The sequence below is a fragment of the Procambarus clarkii genome, chromosome 38, assembly GCF_040958095.1.
Source record: "Procambarus clarkii isolate CNS0578487 chromosome 38, FALCON_Pclarkii_2.0, whole genome shotgun sequence".
In the NCBI taxonomy this organism is placed as follows: Eukaryota; Metazoa; Arthropoda; class Malacostraca; order Decapoda; family Cambaridae; genus Procambarus; species Procambarus clarkii.
Window position 1 is genome coordinate 38,836,588 of NC_091187.1, and position 25,230 is coordinate 38,861,817.

At 51.6% G+C, this 25,230-nt stretch overlaps 1 protein-coding gene across 1 annotated transcript in view; it reads left to right on the forward strand.

Annotated features, from left to right (window-relative positions):
• LOC138372341 (uncharacterized) overlaps nucleotides 1–25,230 on the forward strand; it is an 83,739-nt gene that overhangs the window by 25,047 nt on the left and 33,462 nt on the right. The window contains exons 3-4 of the mRNA XM_069337622.1: nucleotides 3,634–4,381; nucleotides 5,357–5,503. Of these exons, the coding sequence (XP_069193723.1) occupies nucleotides 3,634–4,381; nucleotides 5,357–5,503 (895 nt within the window). The remainder of the gene's footprint in view (nucleotides 1–3,633; nucleotides 4,382–5,356; nucleotides 5,504–25,230) is intronic.

Here is a 25,230-nt window from a genome sequence, read left to right on the forward strand (position 1 = left end):
TAGGGGAGAACCCATGGCGACCCCATCTACTTGCTTATACATGTGCCCATCCAGGCTCAAGAAGGATGCCTCTTTAGTACAAGCTTGGAGTAGTTTCCTTAGAATGTTTTTTGGTATGTCAAGAGGAGTACAGGCCAGATCACGATACACTCTGCCCGCTATCTATCTATATATATATATATATATATATATATATATATATATATATATATATATATATATATATATATATATATATATATATATATATATGTCGTACCTAGTAGCCAGAACGCACTTCTCTGCCTACTATGCAAGGCCCGATTTGCCTAATAAGCCAAGTTTTCATGAATTAATTGTTTTTCGACTACCTAACCTAACCTAACCTAACTTTTTCGGCTACCTAACCTAACCTAACCTATAAAGATAGGTTAGGTTAGGTTAGGTAGGGTTGGTTAGGTTCGGTCATATATCTACGTTCATTTTAACTCCAATAAAAAAAAATTGACCTCATACATAATGAAATGGTTAGCTTTATCATTTCATAAGCAAAAAATTAGAGAAAATATATTACTTCAGTAAAACTTGGCTTATTAGGCAAATCGGGCCTTGCATAGTAGGCTGAGAAGTGCGTTCTGGCTACTAGGTACGACATATATATATATATATATATATATATATATATATATATATATATATATATATATATATATATATATATAATATACAGTGGCACCTCAACACACGATTGCCCCTATTTGCGATAATTTCGAGTTACGATGTAAATTTCATTGAAAAATGCAACTCGACATCCGATGGTGTCGTCGACTTATGATATTTGTTGGTACACATTCTGGTCGACCGAGCGATTGGTTCCTAGTCACGCAGCCGACCTGCCTCAGTTTACTACAGCTGCCCGCTTAGTGGCGATCGCGCCTATAAGAAATTCCGCTTTTGTGGTGATTTTTTGCATTTTGAACATTAAAGTAATTATTATATACCTTGCCATGAGTCCCAGGAAAGTCAGTGGTAAGGCTCAACATATGAAAACCCATGTAAGGATGAGCATATAGCAGATACAAGAGTACAGAATGTCTCTTCCTCAACAATTAAGAAAATGTGTGCAGCATGGGAAGAATTGCAAACCTTTGCTGAAACGACTCGCCCAAATCAAGCTGCAGTAGGTCGTTGCCTTAACCTATTCAATGACACTGATGCATCATTACAGACAAATGTTAAAATTAAGGGAACAACAAATGCCTCTTGACAAATTTGTAGTGAGACAAACAAGCACTGAATCATAACCAGGTCCTAGTGGTATTCAGACAAAACGTAGGAAAGAGAGTACCCCAGAGAAAACATCACTGCCTGATGTGATAATGGAAGGGGACTCCCCTTCCAAACAGGAACAACTCTCTTCCTCCCCCCCTCATCACCATCTTCCATACGCCATCAAGAGCCCTCCATAAAGGTAAGAGACACTTTGGTACTGTATTGTAGTTAGAAAAAAACATTGTATTCAGTATAAAATGTATTTGTATGTTAATATTTTGGAGGGTGGGGAATGGATTAATTCAATTCCCTTTATTTCTTATGGGAAAAATCGCTTCGACTTACCATCCGTCTCTGGGAACGGATTAGCATCGGAAGTCGAGGCCCCATTGTGTGTGTGTATATATATATATATATATATATATATATATATATATATATATATATATATATACACACACACACACACACAATGGGGCCTCGACTTCCGATGCTAATCCGTTCCCAGAGACGGATCGTAATATATTTATTTCAAATATATATATATTTCAATATATATATATATATATATATATATATATATATATATATATATATATATATATATATAATATATAAATATATATATAATATATAAATATATGTATATATATAATATATATATATATATATATATATATATATATATATATATATATATATATATATATATATATATATATATATATATATATACTGTACTTAGTTTATAAATCAAATAGATAAGATTTGGTGGTCTTATCACCACCAAATCAACTAAGCCCAGATTTGTGAGAGACCAATAGTCAATTTATCCATCATGGTTATGTTTGGGGAAGTGTATCACTCAATCTCAACAATCCTGTAATGTAATTGTGTGTTCCCATAGTAAGTGTAAAATAATCCAGAGTTGTTCAATAAAACCCATGTGTTAAGATGTAACCCATTTTATTGTCTTTTATTTTTTATATGTATTATTGTTTATTGTCCAACTTAGACTAAGAATACTTGATCCTTCCCCCATTATCACATACGATACATACATTTCCTTCCATTATTCATAATAAAGTAAGGATGGGTTTTGTTAGTCTGTACTCTGAGGTATGGCTTACAAACAGCCCTGCTGCTGCAATATGTTACCTAAATATATTATCCCATGTTGACCAGACCACACACTAGAAATTGAAGGGAAGACGACGTTTCAGTCCGTCCTGGACCATTCTCAAGTCGATTGTGATGAGGACAGGTAGGGACAGGCATCATAATCCCACTGTAATCTTGAGACTGTGCCCACTCTCAAGCTAAACGAAATTTCTTTCATCCTAAACCTGCTTCCAACACTAGTAGCACTGTACTATGCCTTCCCTTCATATCTGAACTCAAAACTTTTACCAATACCTTTCGTCCTCTTGACATTAAACTCGCCTTTCGACAAACTAACACACTTCGTAGCAATCTAGTTCACACTGCTCCTCCTGCTTCTAATGCTGCTGGTGTCTACTCTATTTCCTGTTCATCTTGTCCTCTCCAATACTTTGGGGAAACTGGCCGTACACTGAATGACAGACTTAAAGAACACAAGAGAAGTGTTATGTCTGCAGACACTAACAATGCTCTCTTCTGCCATGTGAGGGATTCTAATCATCCCATTGATTGGTCTTCCTCCAAAATAATCTTTCCTGCCTCTACTCTACACAGATGCCGTCTTGTAGAATCGGCTCTTATTAACAATGTACCCAACATGAACTAGAGTCCTGGCTTTGTTGCTGTGGACTCTTCCCTTTCACAGTATATACTCAAATGCTCTAATCTTTCTAACAAACGTGACTTAACATAAGCTTTCCCCCTTCTATTTCTTTCTTTCTCTTTCCCTTTCTTTCTCTCTTCTCCCTTTTTCTGTTCATTGTCTTCTACGCTTCCTTGCTATCCTCTTCTTATTCCTATTACTCTCTCCTTCGGTGGTTATAATAGGAGCTGCCTCGTATGGGCCAATAGGCCTGCTGCAGTTCTCATTACTACTATCCCCTACACCTGACTTTCCTCCTCAGCTCTCTCTTGCCTATTTAATGCCTGTTCCTACCTGTCCTCATCACAATCGACTTGAGAATGGTCCAGGACGGACCGAAACGTCGTCGTCCCTTCAATTTCTAGTGTGTAGTCTGGTCAACATACTTCAGCCACGTTATTGTGACTCATCGCCTGCATATTATCCCATACTCCGAGATATGTTTATAAAAAATATTGGCCTTGCTGTGAATGTGTTAATCTGTCAGTAATATTAACCCTGCTTTGAAATAGCTAATGCAAAGAATGTATAAAAATATTATGTAATTTGTATTAGTAAATAAAGTACTGTAATATTAGTTTTAAATGTAAATACATATCGCAAACTAAATATTCTTTTCCACAGGATAACAAGCCAGAGGAATGTTCAGTGTGTTTTAACGATTATGATGACAATCAGCTACGACCACGCACACTGCCATGTGGCCACACATTCTGCTCCCAGTGTATTGACAATGCTATCAAGAATGGTCAGCTGACCTGCCCCAGCTGCCGTGCCGAGCACGCTGCCACAGCCTCTACTCAGTTCCCAATTAGCTATGCTGTGGAGGCTTTTGTTAGGAAACTCAAAAATATTCAGCTAACAACTGAGGAAGTAGTGCCAGCAAAACCTTATGAAGGTCCCGCCAGAGGCATCAGTAAGACATTACGTTCCCTGGTGCAGGAGCAGAAGAGCATCATCAGCAGCCTCATTACTAGCTGTGAAGAGGTACTGTCCCAGCTGGGGGAGTACCGGGGAGAGCTGGGGGACTGGAAGACTCACCACCTCCAGCTCCAGGACAGACTCTATGCTCTGGTAGAGCAGAACAAGTCAGCAATGAAGCTCTTGGAACTGGAGGATACCAGTGTGGTAGATATGACAACACAAGGAGAGGAAGGGAAGACTCAGCTGCAGGCCATGTTGGGGAGCCTCGACACAGTCAACACTCCACAGGAGGTTGGCACAACCATAGACACAGCTGATGGGTGCAAGATGAAGGTAGAAGATTGGCTCCGGAAGTGCCAGGAACTCTTCCCAGATGTCAACACTGTCCACACCTCGGTGAAGGTACACTACCGAAGGTCACATTGTTCTCACCCAACTGAGTGTAGTATGGCCTCTATATAAACACTTTTGACATGGAGACACATCAAGATGAGAGTTGACTTTATAGATAGGAAACATTTTTATTAATAAAGTCAACTGTCATCTTGGTGTTTCTCTACACTGTGGTCAGTGTAGAGAAACACCATTACTTATATTGTGAAATTATTTTACTCAGAGCCTAATGCTTCATTATAGTCCAGTTACTTTACTAAGAGCCTGATGCTTCATTATAGTCCAGTTACTTTACTCAGAGCCTGATACTTCATTATAGTCCAGTTACTTTACTCAGTGCCTGATGCTTCATTATAGTCCAGTTACTTTACTCAGAGCCTGATGCTTCATTATAGTCCAGATACTTTACTCAGAGCCTGATGCTTCATTATAGTCCAGATACTTTACTCAGAGCTTTTTTTCATTATAGTCCAGGTTCCGCCATTAATGTTTGTGTTGGTAATGACAGGTGCAGGAGACCATCAGGGAGGCCCTGGAGATGACGACCACAGATACAGGTGCCACAGCTGACCCCGTACACCTGGGAGACTCAGCCTCCACCATTAATGTTTGTGTTGGTAATGACAGGTGCAGGAGACCATCAGGGAGGCCCTGGAGATGACGACCACGGAGACAGGTGCCACAGCTGACCCCGTACACCTGGGAGACTCAGCCTCCACCATTAATGTTTGTGTTGGTAATGACAGGTGCAGGAGACCATCAGGGAGGCCCTGGAGATGATGACCACAGAGACAGGTGCCACAGCTGACCCCGTACACCTGGGAGACTCAGCCTCCACCATTAATGTTTGTGTTGGTAATGACAGGTGCAGGAGACCATCAGGGAGGCCCTGGAGATGACGACCACAGAGACAGGTGCCACAGCTGACCCCGTACACCTGGGAGACTCAGCCTCCACCATTAATGTTTGTGTTGGTAATGACAGGTGCAGGAGACCATCAGGGAGGCCCTGGAGATAACGACCACAGAGACAGGTGCCACAGCTGACCCCGTACACTTGGGAGACTCAGCCTCCAGCATCATGGATAAAGTTCAGGAAATCACTTTAGAGATCCCCCAGAAGCAATTAACAGTAAGTTTTTTTATTTTCTCATAGGTCATACCACAAGATATTGAGTTGATTTTTGAGGAGAGGAAGCCTGTTCTTAGGTTTATTGGGGTTCCCCAAGGTCAACTACTGACTTTCCTTAACATACAATCCACAATAGTTGCCTAACTCCTGGATAAATATTTACTGGTTGGTGAACAGAGGCAACAGGTGAAAGGCAACAGGAAACATGTTAACCATTTCTGGCCTGCATGGTGATTGAACCCGTGATCCTCTATTGAACCCGCGATCCTCTATTGAACCCGCGATCCTCTATTGAACCCGGGATCCTGGCCCCCCTCACAGAGGCGCAGAGAGCGGGAGACACTCCACCAACCTTTCCAAAAAAGTGTACCTGGTTGATACCTGGTTGATGGGGTTCTGGGAGTTGTTCTACTCCCCAAGCCCGGCCCGAAGCCAGGCTTGACTTGAGAGAGTTTGGTCCACTAGGCCGTTGCTTGGAGCGGCCCGCAGGCCCACATATCTACCACAGCCCGGTTGATCTAGCACTCCTTAGGGGAAACAATCTAGTTTCCACTTGAAGATGTGTACGGTTGTTCCGGCAATATTTCTTATGCTCGCTGGGAGGACGTTGAATCCAGTAAGACAGCGAACCAAATCAGACCACTGCTGGGTACGAAGAAACTGAAGCCTTAAAATTGCCAACGAACTCCACAACAATGCCAGCACCAACCTCATGCCAATAGAGGGTTGGGGGGGGGGGGCTGGAGCTACAGGTCCAGCACCAACCCCCTGCCAGTAGAGGGTTGGGGGGGGGGGCTGGAGCTACAGGTCCAGCACCAACCCCATGCCAGTAGAGGGATGGGGGGGGGGGGGAAGGGCTGGAGCTACAGGTCCAGCACCAACCCCCTGCCAGTAGAGGGGGGGGGGGGCTGGAGATACAGGTGCTGCACCAACCCCGGCCAGTAGAGGAGGGCTGGAGCTATAGGGCCAGAACCAACCCCCTGCCAGTAGAGGGGGGCTGGAGCTACAGGTCCAGCACCAACCCCCTGCCAGTAGAGGGAGGGCTGGAGCTACAGGTCCAGCACCAACCCCCTGCCAGTAGAGGGTTGGGGGGGGGGGCTGGAGCTACAGGTCCAGCACCAACCCCATGCCAGTAGAGGGATGGGGGGGGGGAAGGGCTGGAGCTACAGGTCCAGCACCAACCCCCTGCCAGTAGAGGGGGGGGGGCTGGAGATACAGGTGCTGCACCAACCCCGGCCAGTAGAGGAGGGCTGGAGCTATAGGGCCAGAACCAACCCCCTGCCAGTAGAAGGGGGCTGGAGCTACAGGTCCAGCACCAACCCCCTGCCAGTAGAGGGAGGGCTGGAGCTACAGGTCCAGCACCAACCCCCTGCCAGTAGAGGGGGGGGGGCTGGAGATACAGGTGCAGCACCTACCCCCTGCCAGTAGAGGGGGGCTGGAGCTGCAGGTCCAGCACCTACCCCCTGCCAGTAAAGGGGGGGCTGGAGCTACAGGTCCAGCACCAACCCACTGTCAGTAAAGGGGGGCTGGAGCTACAGGTCCAGCACCAACCCCCTGCCAGTAGAGGGGGGCTGGAGCTACTGGTCCAGCACCAACTCCCCCTGCCAGTAGGGGGGGGGGCTACCTACCTTGAGGCTACCTTGAGGTGCTTCCGGGGCTTAGTGTCCCCGCGGCCCGGTCGTCGACCAGGCCTCCTGGTTGCTGGACTGATCAACCAGGCTGTTAGACGCGGCTGCTCGCAGCCTGACGTATGGTTGATCAGGTATCCTTTGGAGGTGCTTATCCAGTTCTCTCTTGAACACTGTGAGGGGTTTGCCAGTTATGCCCCTTATGTGTAGTGGAAGCGTGTTGAACAGTCTCGGGCCTCTGATGTTGATAGAGTTCTCTCTCAGAGTACCTGTTGCACCTCTGCTTTTCAACGGGGGTATTCTGCACATCCTGCCATGTCTTCTGGTCTCATGTGGTGTTATTTCTGTGTGCAGGTTTGGGACCAGCCCCTCAATTATTTTCCACGTGTAAATTATTATGTATCTCTCCCGCCTGCGCTCAAGGGAGTACAGATTTAGGCTCTTTAGTCGGCCCCAGTAATTTAGATGTTTTACTGAGTGGATTCTAGCAGTAAAGGATCTCTGCACGCTCTCTAGGTCAGCAATTTCTCCAGCTTTGAAAGGGGCTGTCATTGTGCAGCAGTACTCCACTCTAGATAGCACAAGCGTTTTGAAAAGTATCATCATCGGTATAGCATCTCTAGTGTGAAAAGTTCTTGTTATCCAACCTGTCATTTTTCTTGCAGTTGTGACGGCTACTTTATTGTGTTCTTTAAAGGTAAGGTCTTCCGACATGAGTACACCCAGGTCCTTTACATTGCCTTTTCGTTCTATGTTATGATTTGCCTGCGTTTTGTACGTGGTTTCTGTTTTTATATTTTCAATTTTTCCGTAGCGCATGAGCTGAAACTTATCCTCGTTGAATACCATATTATTTTCTGTAGCCCATAGAAAGACCTGATCTACATCTGATTGGAGGTTTGCCGCGTCCTCTATGTTGCCAACTCTCATGAAAATCCTAGTGTCATCTGCAAAGGATGATACAGTGCTATAGGTTGTGTTCTGGTCTATGTCCGATATGAGGATGAGAAAAAGTACTGGAGCAAGCACAGTACCCTGGGGGACTGAGCTCTTCACGGTTGATGGGCTGGATTTTATTTTGTTGACTATTACACATTGGGTTCTGTCAGTCAGGAAATTGTAGATCCATCTGCCTATTTTCCCGGTAATTCCTTTTGAACGCATTTTATGTGCAATAACACCATGGTCACATTTATCAAAAGCTTTTGCGAAATCTGTGTAAATTACATCAGCGTTTTGTTTGTCTTCCATAGCATCTATGCCATATCATAGTGGTCCAGCAACTGCGACAGGCAAGAGCGCCCTGTTCTGAAACCATGTTGTCCGGGGTTATGGAGATGCTGTGATTCCATGTATTTTGTGATCTTACTTCTTAGCACTCTCTCAAAAATTTTTATGATGTGCGATGTTAATGCTATCGGTCTGTAATTTTTTGCCTCTGCCTTATTTCCTCCTTTATGGAGTGGTGCTATCTCTGCTGTTTTTAGTATGTCAGGGATAACGCCAGTATCTAGACTTTGTCTCCACAGAATGTGAAGGGCCTGCGATAGTGGTTTTTTACAGTTCTTGATGAATATGGAGTTCCAAGAATCCGGGCCTGGTGCAGAGTGCATAGGCATACTGTTTATGGCTTCTTCAAAATCTAGTGGGGATAGGGCGACGTCTGATATGTGATTTGATGTTGGTATCATATCCATGAAAAATTCATTTGGGTTATCAATCTTTAGTGCATTTAATGGCTCACTGAAAACAGAGTTGTACTGCTTCCTCAGTAACTCGCTCATTTCTTTGTTGTCATCTGTGAAAGTTCCATCTCCCTTTTGCAGGGGCCCGATACTAGATGTGGTTTTTGATCTTGATTTTGCATAGGAGAAAAAATATTTCGGATTTCTCTCTATTTCACTGATGGCCTTTTGCTCTCTTTGCCTCTCCTGGGTTTTGTATGATTCTTGTAGCTTGAGTTCAATTGTTTCTATTTCTCTACCTAACCTTCTTCTCCGTTCTTGAGATAGGGTGCGACTCTCAAGTTGTTCCGCGATTCGTTTTCTTCGCCTATATAGGGAACGACGTTCCCGTTCCAATCTGCATCTCTTTCTCTTTTTTCTTAGGGGTATGCGGTTTGAACATATTTCTAGTGCTACTGAGCTTATTTTTTCCAGGCACTGGTTCAGGTTTGCATTTCCTAGCTGTTCTTCCCAGTTTATTTCTGTGAAGTCCTGGTTTATTTGCTCCCAGTTTATCCGTTTATTATTGAAGTTGAATTTGCTGAAATCTCCTCCACCGGGAATCTGGACTGGTTTTGAAGGTCCATTTCCCATGGTTGTCAGAACTTCAATTAAGTTGTGATCTGAGTAACAGGTATTTGTAATCATTATGTTCCCGATCAACTCATCATTATTAGTGAAAATGAGGTCCAGCGTGTTCTCCTTCCTAGTTGGTTCTACTATTTGCTGGTTTAAGGCAAACCTATCGCACATCCGTAGCAGGTCATTTGCATGTGCCTGTTCATTTAGGCTACTTCCTGGTATTCTTTCTGATATTACTGTATTAGCCAGGTGCTTCCATTTCAGGTGCCGTAGGTTGAAGTCCCCAAGCAGGATGATGTTCGGAGCTGGATTTGTGAGGTTTTCCAAGCAGTGCTCTATTTTCATTAGTTGGTCTTTAAACTGCTGAGGGTTTGCCTCCGGTGACTTATATACAAGGACAACAACTACATTTAGGATCTCTATTTTGACTATCAGCACTTCCACCATATCATTTGAGGTGTTTAGCAGCTCAGTACAGATGAGTGTGTCTTTGATGTAGAGGCTGACCCCACCCTGAAGCCGGTGTTTCCTATCACATCTGAAGAGATTGTATTCTGGGATCCATATTTCACCATCAAGGTAGTCCTTTGTGTGAGTTTCCGTTAGGGCTGCAAACACTGCATTTGCCTCATGAAGGAGACCATCTATAAAATGAACTTTGTTGGATTTGCGTGTTTTTATACCCTGGATGTTGGCAAATATAAATGATGTTATCGTGTTAGTGGAAGTGCTGGATGCTTTAATTGGTGTTAATATCTGAGGCTCTGGTAAGGAGGCCACTGTGTTTGCGTCCTCTCTAGCATTTGACCGAGTTGGTGGTAGAGTCTGGTCATTTTTAGCCATTCTTCTCCTCCTCCTCTTGCTAAAAAATTATCCCGGTTGATGGAGTAGTGGCTGTTTTCATAGTGGTAGTCTGTCGGTTTTATTCGCCTGGTACCTCTTATATGAAAAGCTGGGCATTCAGCATTGAAGCACTCTTTCCTGTCCAAAGAGTTCTTGCAAATTTCTGGGTGAAAGAATTCACAGCTTTTGGTACATTTACCTGTATTGAGGAGGTTTCTGCACTGCAGGGGGGGCTGCAGCTGCTGGTCCTGCACCAACCCCCAGCCAGTAGAGGGGGGCTGGAGCTACAAGTCCAGAACTAACGCCCTGCCAGTAGAGGAGGACATGGAGCTACAGGTCCAGTACCAACCCCCTGCCAGAGGAGGGTCCTGGAGCTACAGGTCTAGCACCAACCCCTTGCCAGTAGAGGGGGGGGGGCTGGAGCTACAGGTCCAGCACCAACCCCCTGCCAGTAGAGGGGGGGGGGGGCTGGAGCTACAGGTCCAGCACCATCCCCCTGTCAGTAGAGTGGGGCTGGAGCTACAGGTCCAGCACCAATCCCCTGCCAGTAGAGGGGGGGGGGCTGGAGCTACAGGTCCAGCACCATCCCCCTGTCAGCAGAGGGGGGCTGGAGCTACAGGTCCAGCACCAACCCTCTGCCAGTAGAGGGGGGGCTGGAGCTACTGGTCCTGCACCGACCCCCTGCCAGTAGAGGGGGCCTAAAGCTACAGGTGCAGCACCAACCCCCTGCCAGTAGAGGGGGGCTGGAACTACAGGTCCAACACCAACCCCCTGCCAGTAGAGGGGGCTAGAGCTACAGGTCCAGCACCAACCCCCTGCCAGTAGAGGGGGGGGGGCTGGAGCTACAGATCCTGCACCAACCCCCCTGCCAGTAGAGGGGTGGGGGCACGAGATACAGGTGCAGGATCTACCCCCTGCCAGTAAAGGGGGGCTGGAGCTACAGGTCCAGCACCTACCCCCTGTCAGTAGAGGGGGGCTGGAGCTACAGATCCAGCACCAACCCCCTGCCAGTAGAGGGGGGGGGGGGGGGCTGGAGCTACTGGTCCAGCACCAACCCCCTGCCAGTAGAGGGAGGCTGGAGCTACAGGTCCAGCACGAACCCCCTGCCAGTAGAGGGGGGCTGGAGCTACTGGTCCAGCACTAACCCCCTGCCAGTAGAGGGGGGCTGGAGCTACAGGTCCACCACCAACCCTCTTCCAGTAGAGGGGGGCTGGAGCTACAGGTCAAGCAGCTACCCCTTGACAGTAGAGGGGGGTCCAGTACCAACCCCCTGCCAGTAGAGGGGGGGGGGCTGGAGCTACAGGTCCAGCACCATCCCCCAGTCAGTAGAGTGGGGCTGGAGCTACAGGTCCAGCACCAATCCCATGCCAGTAGAGGGGGGGGGGCTGGAGCTACAGGTCCAGCACCTACCCCCTGCCAGTAGAGGGGGGCTGGAGCTACAGGTGCAGCACCAACCCCCTGCCAGTAGAGAGGGGGCTGGAACTACAGGTCCAGCACCCACCCCTTGCCAGTAGTGTGGGGCTGGAGCTACAGGTCCAGCACCAACCCCCTGCCAATAGAGCAGGGCTGGAGCTACAAGTCCAACACCAACCCCCTGCCAGTAGAGGGGGCTAGAGCTACAGGTCCAGCACCAACCCCCCTGCCAGTAGAGGGGGGCTGAAGCTACAAGTCCAACACCAACCCCCTGCCAGTAGAGGGGGCTAGAGCTACAGGTCCAGCACGAACCCCTTGCCAGTAGAGGGGGGCTGGAGCTACTGGTCCAGCACTAACCCCCTGCCAGTAGAGGGGGCTAGAGCTACAGGTCCAGCACCAACCCCCTCCCAGTAGAGGGGGGGGGGCTGGAGTTACAGGTGCAGCACCTACCCCCTGCAAATAGAGGGTGGCTGGAGCTACAGGTCCAGCACCTACCTCCTTCCAGTAGAGGGGGGCTGGAGCTATAGATCCAGCACCAACCCTCTTCCAGTAGAGGGGGGCTCGAGCTACAGGTCCAGCACCAACCCTCTTCCAGTAGAGGGGGGCTGGAGCTACAGGTCCAGCACCTACCCCCTGTCAGTAGAGGGGGGTTGGAACTACTAGTCCTGCACCAACCCCTGCCAGTAGAGGGGACTGGAGCTACAGGTCCAGCACCAACCCCCTGCCAGTAGAGGGGGGCTGGAGCTACAGGTCCAGCACCAACCCCCTGCCAGTAGAGGGGACTGGAGCTACAGGTCCAGCACCAACCCCCTGCCAGTAGAGGGGGGCTGGAGCTACAGGTCCAGCACCTACCCCCTGCCAGTAGAGGGGTGGCTGGAGCTACAGGTCCAGCACCAACCCCCTGCCAGTAGAGGGGTGGCTGGAGCTACAGGTCCAGCACCAACCCCCTGCCAGTAGAAGGGGACTAGAGCTACAGGTCCAGAACCAACCCCATTCCAGTAGAGGAGGGGCTGGAGCTACAGGTCCAGCACCAACCCCCTTCCAGTAGAGGGGGTCTGGAGCTTCAGGTCCAGCACCAACCCCCTGCCAGTAGAGGGGGGCTGGGTCAACACATCCAACACCAACCCCCTGCCAGTAGAGGGGGGGGGCTGGAGCTGCAGGTCCAGCACCAATCCCCTGCCAGTAGAGGGGGGCTGGAGCTACAGGTCAAGCACCAACCCCCTGCCAGTAGAAGGGGACTGGATCTACAGGTCCAGAACCAACCCCACCCTGCCCGTAGAGGGGGCTGCAGCTACAGGTCCAGCACCAACCCCCTGCCAGTAGAGGGGGGGGGGCTAGAGCTACAGGTCCAGCACCAACCCCCTGCCAGTAGAGGGGGGGCTGGAGCTACAGGTCCAGGACCAACCCTATGCCAATAGAGGGGGGGCTGGAGCCACAGGTCCAGCACCATCCCTCCTGCCAGTAGAGGGGGGCTGGAGCTACAGGTCCAGCACCAACCTCCTGCCAGTAGCGGGGGGCTGGAGCTATAGGTCCAGCATCAACCCCCTGCCAGTAGAGGGGGGCTGGAGCTACAGGTCCAGCACCAACCCCCTGCTAGTAGAGGAGGGCTGGAGCTACAGGTCCAGCACCAACCCGCTGCCAGTAGAGGAGGGCTGGAGCTACAGGTCCAGGACCAACCCCCTGCCAGTAGAGGGGGGGGGGGGCTGGAGCTACAGGTCCAGAACCAACCCCCTGCCAGTAGAGGGGGGGGCTGGAGCTACAGGTCAAGCACCAACCCCCAGCCAGTAGAGGGGGGCTTGAGCTATAGGTCTAGCAACAACCCCCTGCCAGTAGAGGAGGGCTACATCTACAGGTCCAGAACCAACCCCCTGCCAGTAGAGGGGGAGGTGCTGGAGTTTACAGATCCAGCACCAACTCCCTTCTAGTAGAGGGGGGCTGGAGCTACAGGTCCAGCACCAACCCCCTGCCAGTAGAGGGGGAGGGGCTGGAGTTTACAGATCCAGCACCAACTCCCTTCTAGTAGAGGGGGCTGGAGCTACAGGTCCAGCAACAACCTCCTGTCAGTAGAGGGGCTGGAGCTACAGGTCCAGAACCAACCCCCTGCCAGTAGAGGAGGGCTGGAGCTACAGGTCCAGAACCAACCCCCTGCCAGTAGAGGGGGGGCTGGAGCTACAGGTCCAGCAACAACCTCCTGTCAGTAGAGGGGCTGGAGCTACAGATCCAACACTAACCCCTTGCCAGTAGAGGGGGGCTGGAGCTACAGGTACAGCACCAATCCCCTGCCAATAGAGGGGGGCTGGAGCTACAGATCCAGCACCATCCCCCTGCCAGTAGAGGGGGGCTGGAGCTACAGGTACAGCACCAATCCCCTGCCAATAGAGGGGGGCTGGAGCTACAGGTCCAGCATCAACCCCTCCCCCTGCTAGTAGAGGGGGCTGGAACTTCAGGTCCAGCACCAACCCCCTGCTAGTAGAAAGGGGCTGGAGCTACAGGTCCAGCACCAACCCCCGGCCAATAGAGGGGGGCTGAAGCTACAGGTCCAGCACGAAACCCCTGCCAGTAGAGGGGGACCCGGAGCTACAGGTCCAGCACCAATCCCCCCCCCCCCATCCTGCCAGTAGAGGGGGCTGGAGCTACAGATCCCACACCAACCCCCTGCCAGTAGAGGGGTCTGAGCTACAAGTCCAACACCAACCCCCTGCCAGTAGAGGGGGCTGGAGCTACAGGTGCAGCACCAACCCCCTGCCAGTAGAGGGGGGCTGGAGCTACTGGTCCAGCACTAACCCCCTGCCAGTAGAGGGGGGCTGGAGCTACAGGTCCACCACCAACACCCTGCCAGTAGAGGGGGGCTGGAGCTACACGTCAAGCACCTACCCCCTGCCAGTAGAGGGGGGCTGGAACTACAGGTCCAGCACCTACCCCCTGTCAGTAGAGGGGGGGTTGGAACTACTAGTCCTGCACCAACCCCTGCCAGTAGAGGGGACTGGAGCTACAGGTCCAGCACCAACCCCCTGCCAGTAGAGGGGGGCTGGAGCTACAGGTACAGCACCAATCCCCTGCCAATAGAGGGGGGCTGGAGCTACAGATCCAGCACCATCCCCCTGCCAGTAGAGGGGGGCTGGAGCTACAGGTACAGCACCAATCCCCTGCCAATAGAGGGGGGCTGGAGCTACAGGTCCAGCAGCATCCCCTGCCAGTAGAGGGGGGCTGGGTCAACACTTCCAACACCAACCCCCTGCCAGTAGAGGGGGGGGGGGCTGGAGCTACAGGTCCAGCAGCATCCCCTGCCAGTAGAGGGGGGCTGGGTCAACACTTCCAACACCAACCCCCTGCCAGTAGAGGGGGGGGGGGGGCTGGAGTTTCAGGTCCAGCACCAACCCCCTGCCAGTAGAGTGTGGCTGGAGCTACAGGTCTAGCACCAACCCCCTGCCAATAGAGGGGGGGGCTGGAGTTACAGGTTCAGGACCAACCCCACCCTGCCCGTAGAGGGGGCTGCAGCTACAGGTCCATCACCAACACCCTGCCAGTAGAGGGGGGCCTAGAGCTACAGGTCCAGCATCAACCCCCTGCCAGTAGAGAGGGCTGGAGCTACAGATTCAGGGCCAACCCCCTGCCAGTAGAGGGGGGGCTAGAGCTACAGGTCCAGCACCAACCCCCTGCTAGTAGACGGGGGCTGGAGTTCCAGGTCCAGGATCAACCCCATGCCAATAGAGTGGGGGCTGGAGCTACAGGTCCAGCACCATCCCCCCTGCCAGTAGAGGGGGAGCTGGAGCTATAGGTCCAGCATCAACCCCCTGCCAGTAGAGGAGGTCTGGAGCTACAGGTCCAGCACCAACCTCCTGCCAGTAGAGGAGGCTGGAGCTGTAGGTCAAGCACCAACCCCCTGCCAGTAGAGGGGGGGAAGGAACTTCAGGTTCAGCACCAACCTCCTGCCAGTAGAGGGGGGCTGGAGCTATAGATCCAGCACCAACCCTCTTCCAGTAGAGGGGGGCTCGAGCTACAGGTCCAGCACCAACCCTCTTCCAGTAGAGGGGGGCTGGAGCTACAGGTCCAGCACCTACCCCCTGTCAGTAGAGGGGGGTTGGAACTACTAGTCCTGCACCAACCCCTGCCAGTAGAGGGGACTGGAGCTACAGGTCCAGCACCAACCCCCTGCCAGTAGAGGGGGGCTGGAGCTACAGGTCCAGCACCAACCCCCTGCCAGTAGAGGGGACTGGAGCTACAGGTCCAGCACCAACCCCCTGCCAGTAGAGGGGGGCTGGAGCTACAGGTCCAGCACCTACCCCCTGCCAGTAGAGGGGTGGCTGGAGCTACAGGTCCAGCACCAACCCCCTGCCAGTAGAGGGGTGGCTGGAGCTACAGGTCCAGCACCAACCCCCTGCCAGTAGAAGGGGACTAGAGCTACAGGTCCAGAACCAACCCCATTCCAGTAGAGGAGGGGCTGGAGCTACAGGTCCAGCACCAACCCCCTTCCAGTAGAGGGGGTCTGGAGCTTCAGGTCCAGCACCAACCCCCTGCCAGTAGAGGGGGGCTGGGTCAACACATCCAACACCAACCCCCTGCCAGTAGAGGGGGGGGGGCTGGAGCTGCAGGTCCAGCACCAATCCCCTGCCAGTAGAGGGGGGCTGGAGCTACAGGTCAAGCACCAACCCCCTGCCAGTAGAAGGGGACTGGATCTACAGGTCCAGAACCAACCCCACCCTGCCCGTAGAGGGGGCTGCAGCTACAGGTCCAGCACCAACCCCCTGCCAGTAGAGGGGGGGGGGCTAGAGCTACAGGTCCAGCACCAACCCCCTGCCAGTAGAGGGGGGGCTGGAGCTACAGGTCCAGGACCAACCCTATGCCAATAGAGGGGGGGCTGGAGCCACAGGTCCAGCACCATCCCTCCTGCCAGTAGAGGGGGGCTGGAGCTACAGGTCCAGCACCAACCTCCTGCCAGTAGCGGGGGGCTGGAGCTATAGGTCCAGCATCAACCCCCTGCCAGTAGAGGGGGGCTGGAGCTACAGGTCCAGCACCAACCCCCTGCTAGTAGAGGAGGGCTGGAGCTACAGGTCCAGCACCAACCCGCTGCCAGTAGAGGAGGGCTGGAGCTACAGGTCCAGGACCAACCCCCTGCCAGTAGAGGGGGGGGGGCTGGAGCTACAGGTCCAGAACCAACCCCCTGCCAGTAGAGGGGGGGGCTGGAGCTACAGGTCAAGCACCAACCCCCAGCCAGTAGAGAGGGGCTTGAGCTATAGGTCTAGCAACAACCCCCTGCCAGTAGAGGAGGGCTACATCTACAGGTCCAGAACCAACCCCCTGCCAGTAGAGGGGGAGGTGCTGGAGTTTACAGATCCAGCACCAACTCCCTTCTAGTAGAGGGGGGCTGGAGCTACAGGTCCAGCACCAACCCCCTGCCAGTAGAGGGGGGCTGGAGCTACAGGTACAGCACCAATCCCCTGCCAATAGAGGGGGGCTGGAGCTACAGATCCAGCACCATCCCCCTGCCAGTAGAGGGGGGCTGGAGCTACAGGTCCACCACCAACACCCTGCCAGTAGAGGGGGGCTGGAGCTACACGTCAAGCACCTACCCCCTGCCAGTAGAGGGGGGCTGGAACTACAGGTCCAGCACCTACCCCCTGTCAGTAGAGGGGGGGTTGGAACTACTAGTCCTGCACCAACCCCTGCCAGTAGAGGGGACTGGAGCTACAGGTCCAGCACCAACCCCCTGCCAGTAGAGGGGGGCTGGAGCTACAGGTACAGCACCAATCCCCTGCCAATAGAGGGGGGCTGGAGCTACAGATCCAGCACCATCCCCCTGCCAGTAGAGGGGGGCTGGAGCTACAGGTACAGCACCAATCCCCTGCCAATAGAGGGGGGCTGGAGCTACAGGTCCAGCAGCATCCCCTGCCAGTAGAGGGGGGCTGGGTCAACACTTCCAACACCAACCCCCTGCCAGTAGAGGGGGGGTGGCTGGAGCTACAGGTCCAGCAGCATCCCCTGCCAGTAGAGGGGGGCTGGGTCAACACTTCCAACACCAACCCCCTGCCAGTAGAGGGGGGGGGGGGGCTGGAGTTTCAGGTCCAGCACCAACCCCCTGCCAGTAGAGTGTGGCTGGAGCTACAGGTCTAGCACCAACCCCCTGCCAATAGAGGGGGGGGCTGGAGTTACAGGTTCAGGACCAACCCCACCCTGCCCGTAGAGGGGGCTGCAGCTACAGGTCCATCACCAACACCCTGCCAGTAGAGGGGGGCCTAGAGCTACAGGTCCAGCATCAACCCCCTGCCAGTAGAGAGGGCTGGAGCTACAGATTCAGGGCCAACCCCCTGCCAGTAGAGGGGGGGCTAGAGCTACAGGTCCAGCACCAACCCCCTGCTAGTAGACGGGGGCTGGAGTTCCAGGTCCAGGATCAACCCCATGCCAATAGAGTGGGGGCTGGAGCTACAGGTCCAGCACCATCCCCCCTGCCAGTAGAGGGGGAGCTGGAGCTATAGGTCCAGCATCAACCCCCTGCCAGTAGAGGAGGTCTGGAGCTACAGGTCCAGCACCAACCTCCTGCCAGTAGAGGAGGCTGGAGCTGTAGGTCAAGCACCAACCCCCTGCCAGTAGAGGGGGGGAAGGAACTTCAGGTTCAGCACCAACCTCCTGCCAGTAGAGAGGGCTGGAGCTACAGATCCAGCGCCAACTCCCTGCCAGTAGAGGGGAGCTGGAGCTACAGGTCCAGCACCAACACCCTGCCAGTAGAGGGGGGCTGGATCTAGAGGTCCAGCACCAACCTCCTGCCAGTAGAGGGGGGCATTTCTCAAATATTTTCCCAAATAATTTCCCAAGCACGGTCTATGGGGCTGGGCTTTTCTCAAATATTTTCCCGCGCACGGTCTATGGCCCCAGGGTTTTCTCGAATTTTCTTTCATGGCCTGACCCATGCACAGGCATCGTCAATGGTCAATGACGTCACCAGCTAGCCGCTCAGCGTTCCTGCACAGGCACGATCAAGGAGATTAAAAAGCCGGTCTATGAGTCGTGTGTTTTGCGATACAACAGTAACCTTGAACATAATGTAAAATACCATCATCCCTAGACTATTTTAAATTTCCTATTTACTTCCAACCATCGCCCATTGCATGAAACAAAAGGGGAGCAGCACTGCAAGAAGTTATTTGTGTATTTTTCGAGTTCGTCCCCTGTTACCTGTATTTACGCAGGTCTTTTCCTAAATCTAAAAAACCAATCCAATTCATTCCTGTTCTGTTTCATGTTGATATGTTTAATAGGTTATTAATATCCCCCTTTACTATGTCCATTCAGTCACACCTCTATCATGTCACCCCCATTTCTTCTTCTTCGTCTTTCTTGAAGGATCGTTTATTATGCATAGGGCAAAAATAAAATGAAAAAACTGCTATCAGTCGTTTATATGAAAAAACAGAGCCCTGGGCATTGGCGATTTCAATGCGAGTTCGGTAGTGACCCTATCCTTATACACGTCTCACATTCGCTCAAAACATACCTCCCACACCTTACTGTAGCATTTAACAAATAAAAAAAACTCATTCAGTAAAAGCAAGCCTCTCATGTTTTGAAATAAGGCCTTCTGCAGTTACCTTCTTTGTGACGTCATCATCCCTAATACGGCGCGAGGCGGCAACGCGCTAAATGCGGATCCCAGGAGGTTCACACATAAGTGTGAACTCTTAATCTGGCTTAATACCTGAACTGTACTCTGTGCTTCACCAAAGTTGATATACAGCTACAATAGCTCGTATTTTCTCTCATTTCTTATATTTTCTGTTATTCATAAACCCGATCAAACCATCCTAACCTAACCTAACTTATTATATATAACAAACAAATACATTCTACAGACCAGTTATTGTTGTTGTTTAGTGACATCATGAAAAGCGACCTCAGGTATAGGGATAAGGTATTGCTGGCCATTAGCACATAGGTGTCAAGGTATTACAACACCAGACTGGTCAACTATGCGTGACGTCACCAGACAACCAATGTGACCTTTGGCGTCCTACTGGCATGTGTATTTGATGTTATTATTCAAAAATGACTAGACTATCCATCCCCACCTAACCTAATCAGAGGTTTAAGAATATACATTGTATAGGTTTCTATTACTTTATTGGTAATAAAAGTTTACATTCTAGTCTTAACAGTAAAATTGTAATGGGGTTCAAGCATGATATTTAAGACGTTGGTCATAGCAAACCTAGATCCTGGTAATTTTTTGTGAGACCAGTTCCTCTGCCACATCAAATCTGGAAGAATAAATAGAAACCATATTAGCAACACAGAATAATAATAATAATAATAATAATAATAATAATAAATCAGCAATAATATGAAAGACGATATATAGCAAACATCTAGAAATATACTTACAGCTCAGTAATATGAGGATTCATCACACAGCGATAGACATTTATCCTGTCCATCTATGCAAAATGTCTTTTTGCAGTTGGGCATTGCAAAATTAGAATATGCAAATTGAATTATCTTACTATCGTTCATATTATATTCCCCATATTCAAATAAAGTTTCAAATTTATGTAGTGCAGCTCTCAAGTTAAGGTTACATAATTGATAGACGAAAAACATGGCATAGGCTCCACAATAATAGGAGTCCATACTCTGAATGCGTTTTGTGAACATGTATACTCTATAATCTTCAAAATAAGAGAGGAATTCCAGTAAATAACGTGAATGGAATTCCATCTTCACCCCAAAACTGTCCAACAGGGCGATAATGGCTCCTGAAGGTTTATTGTGTACATATACAGTCCTCCAATGACCCATCATCGTTGCAGGGGATTTCTCATCTAAAGTATTTAAAATAAATACCACTGGCTCTTTATTTAATTTCTTGAAGATTCTTTGTACATCGTTCGCTAAATAACATCCGATATATATGGCTTCTTCCCCTAAATATATATTTTTCAACCCATTGTTTATTTCTAAACAATTCATGTTTCTTAGGCTCTCGTTTCACAAATACTGTAATACGTCGGTCAGCATTAATTTTCATAACCCCAGTAGTAGGACCAAACAGCAGTATAACTTTATTTCCCACTATTGCTGTATTAAATTCCAATGTAATTCTTAAATTCCCTGTCGCTTCCAAGGAAACTGTATCCTTTATTTCTTCTGGTAATAAATTAAAGACTAGCAGAGTTTGTCCTTTAACAAACGATTCGTAGGACAAAATATTATCATCATTAAATCCTACGGCATTCAGGACCGTATAATATAATTTTGAACATTTATGGGGGAAATCACACGCGATATTAAATAAACTCGTGCCGTTCACTGAGATATACGTTGCTCAAGGCGGAATTGTTGAAATATAATGGGTTTAAGGTGTAATCACCAGAAATGGCTTCCATATCAATAATGGCCATGTATAACTTCTCAGGGATCACTCCACCCCAGGGTTGGTCCATAGTTAATGATTTTTGGCCCTGACCTAGAATATAGGTTTTAAATAGGGTTTTATCAAATATATACGTTACTCCGTTATATATACGTTATATATACGTTATGGCAGTGGATAGAACTCTTTAACAGAAAACAAGGAAACTAGTATGACGTCATACGTCACCGCGCCGCTGTCTGCGCAGCTCCCCCCTCCCCAGGAGGGGGAAGGGGGAGCCCCAGACCTCCCACGCCGGCTATCCACCCATCAGTTCTGAGGCTGGATGTCAAAACACGCGAAAAAGGCCGACCGGAGGGAGGGAGGATTGCCGGGGAGCCTCCGGGTCTCACCCAGAAAATGGCGTTTCATTACATTCAACGCTGGTTTTCTGGGGGGAGCCCCGTCGGCTCCCCGGAGCTAACTACCCACAGAGGAAGGTCAAAGGGACAAAACCGGGAGGCGGACACCACGCACCCCCCAAGGAGGCGAGACAACTGGCAGCAAATGCCAACCCAAGGCGCCACAGCCCTGAAAATCCCGGGAACAACACGAGAACCACGAGCAGCAAGGCCCCTGCACGAACACCAAAAATCCATGCCCGAAAGACTGCAAGGCCACGTCGCCCAGACGGCAACGAGAGCAGCGAAGCCACGAATGCCACAGGCATGAGGGAAGAACACAGGCAGCTTAGCCGCAAGAACACGGCTGACCACCTGGGACACCATCACCCGCGAACCGGGAAGAACAGAACCGGATCAACGCAAAACGCGCTCCGGACCCAAACGCCGTGGCACGCAAACAACAGCGGAGGGCCGCCACTGAACACACAAACGACACCCCCGGCCCGACCAACGAAGCACCAACAAACCCTGGACCCCTCCAGAATGCAGCAGCCCCACCCCGCGCCAGAAAAGATGGAGACTGCTGCCATCAAACAACCAAAACGCTAAAACCGAAGGAGCAAGAAAACTCAGCGAACCGACCCCCAGAGGCAAAGGCCCAAAGGAAAGAGCCGGCGAAAAAACACACCGGAACCGAAGGGGCACTACCAACCGAGGAGAAGACAGAGCACGCTGACCAGAGACCAGGATGGTGCAAGCGGCGCACGAACAGGCCGGAGGTGAAACGACGCACAAGACAGCTGACTAACGGTGCAGAAGCAACACCAAGACCGAAAGCAAGCTGAAGCGGCTCCGCCTGCGCCGCACGAAAAGAGGCGACAGTATGTGGCAAGACGACGGCCCCCAACCCCCACTAGAAAACCAAGCCGAGAGTAAACCAAGCCAACAAGAGTAACCACCGAAGAAGGGACAGGAAAAGGAAGGACCGCCAAAATACCCCATACTGCCGCCAAGAGAAGCACGCAGGTGGGACACCTACCACGAAGCCACCCGACCACCAACCGGAGGCAAGACCACAAGGCAGAACATAAGCAGCCCTGACAAGGCCCCCCCGAGCCCAGGAAAAAGGCGGAGCCGCGAGAAGATATCGGGCGCGACCACCGAAACCCAGGCGGCACAAGGAGATGGAACGTCTGCCGAACAGAAAAACTCCCCAAAGCATGCAAGCCCGCCAGGAGTTCAGAAACGACGGGTCCGACGCGAGACATCGCAAGAACCCCCCCCCCCCCCAAAAAAAAAAAAAAAAAAAACAACCGGCAGGGCAGGAAAACCAAAGAAGGCGGAAGGGTCGCCGCCAGAACAGGACCTGAACCAAGGGGCACGAACAACTGCAATAGACCGAGACGAAGAAGCACATCACAGGACACAGGCTGACCAACGCCTAAGAATACACGCAGAACATCCCTGCTGCAGAGGAGGCAGGAAGAAAGAGCAGAAGCACAAAAAAAAACCAGGAGAACAACCAGGGGTGGACAATCAGGCAGGGACAAAAAACGCACGCAATCCCCAGGCACAAAACGGCAGCAAAGTGCCACTCCACAACTGGACACAGGAACAAGGACACGCCACCGTGAAACACGGTACCAATGCACACGTGCAGCAGCAGCAGCAACTTGTAAATAGCAACTCCCCTCTGCAAAGGCAGAGAACGGAGCAGGCAGACCCCAGACAGGGCCAACGGAGACACTACAAAAACCTTGCAGGCCCAGAAACCTGCACCAGGCGACCGACGGCGGAGAAACCCCGCTCGATACCTGCTGGATGAGGTACTGGGAGCTCTTTTACACCTGAAGCCCGGTCCAAGGCTAGGCCAGACCGGCCAGAGGATGGCCCACCAGGCAGCTGCTAGGAGCAGTCCACCGGCCCACATACCCCCACAACCAGGACGGGCCGGAACTGCCATACGAAAACAGGCCAGTGCGCCCTGGAAGTCCACGGACGAACCAGCAAGAAGGCTTATGCTCGCAAGTAGGTCGTGTAACAAGCACAGACCACTGATGGTAATACAGTGTCCCCCAAAAGTGCCAATAGCACCACTGCACTCCACTGGTACTATCCCGCAAGTTCTACCAGATAGGCGGGACCCAAGAGCCAGAGCTCAAATCCTGCAAGCACAGCCAGGAGCCTCACCAGGTGAGTACAGAACCAACCCTACAACCCCCACACCTCACAACATTAAAAAGGGAGGGTCCCCTGAATGACACCAGCATGGGTTGGACATGCACATGAGGGGGGACAGGAAGGGGTGATAAGGGACAGTCACTGGTGTGCGAACGGTCTCAGTCGTACAAAATATACCTAAATAAAGACAGGTATAGAAACACCGCCGCATCCAGCGCCCGGCCAAAAGACGCCAGACTGCAGAAACTCACCTGGCGAATGGCGGCACGAACTTGACACGACTCAACCGTGCCCAGAAGAACTTGAGAGCACCGCCAGGTGAAGACGCCAGAGCCGGACCCTGCCGGACCCGCAGGAGAACAGGGAGAGGCGAAGGAGGCGGTCCACACCCATGACACAGGGAAAACCGCGGTGTCCTCCCCACAACAGGGAACCAGGACACCCCCGGCGCGAAGGGGCACATACCGCAGCCAGGGAGAAGAACGAGAGGCGAAGCACTGTACCAAAAAAGGGCGCAAAACCCCAGCACTGAAACACCGCCCAGACCAAAACAAACTCCACGGCGCATGCGCATAACACGCTGGCCGAACCGCACACCCTCCCTGCGGGAAGGCGCCAGCCAGGACTACTGCACGAGAAAAGGAGCCAAAAGAGGAAGCAGGACAAGAAAACCGGCCAAAGAAGCAAAGAGCCCAAAAAGGAATCCAACCGGGCGACAAGTAGCCCAACCGGGCGACAAGTAGCCCAACCGGGCGACAAGTAGCCCAACCGGGCGACAAGTAGCCCAACCGGGAGACAAGTAGCCCAACCGGGCGACAAGTAGCCCAACCGGGCGACAAGTAGCCCAACCGGGCGACAAGTAGCCCAACCGGGCGACAAGTAGCCCAACCGGGCGACAAGTAGCCCAACCGGGCGACAAGTAGCCCAACCGGGCGACAAGTAGCCCAACCGGGCGACAAGTAGCCCAACAGGGCGACAAGTACGAGGAGCCGACAGACGTTCCAATAATGCGGGAAGTAGCGAAAAACCTTCCCGTACCCTCGAGAACACAGAAGCCAACACTAGCCCCGAAGGCACACGAAGGCGCAGGCGCACCCGAGATCAGAAGTCACGCAGAACCCCATCGAACGGGGAAACATGACAAAAACACCGTCCCAAAAAGGGGGGGAGAGGAAACATCCACCCATAGGACGGAACCAACCGACTCAAAGGCCAAGGAACCAAGCCCGGGGAGGGGCCGACGTCCAACAGCACGTACGGCGAGTGGGGAGGAAAGACCCCACTCCGCGTAACCACAAGCCCCGCCTAGAGGGGGATAAAAACCCCCACGGGGTCTAACGGGGCCAAGGCCCCCCCAAGTCAGCCCATCCCCAGCCCCGGGAACCTACACGACAGGCCCCGGGGCCGAGCCGTTCCCCCAAAGCCCCGGCCGTACCAGAAAACCGGGGCAGCCGTGAAAACACTAAGGAAGGGAGCCCACTGGCAGACTCATACAACACGGCTGGAGGAACAGGCCCAAATGCCCCCGTCACTACCCCGGAAGGGGAATTCCCCGAGACTGCCCGAGTCTCAACACCACCAAAAACCCCGCCCCGAACCTACAGACCGTAAG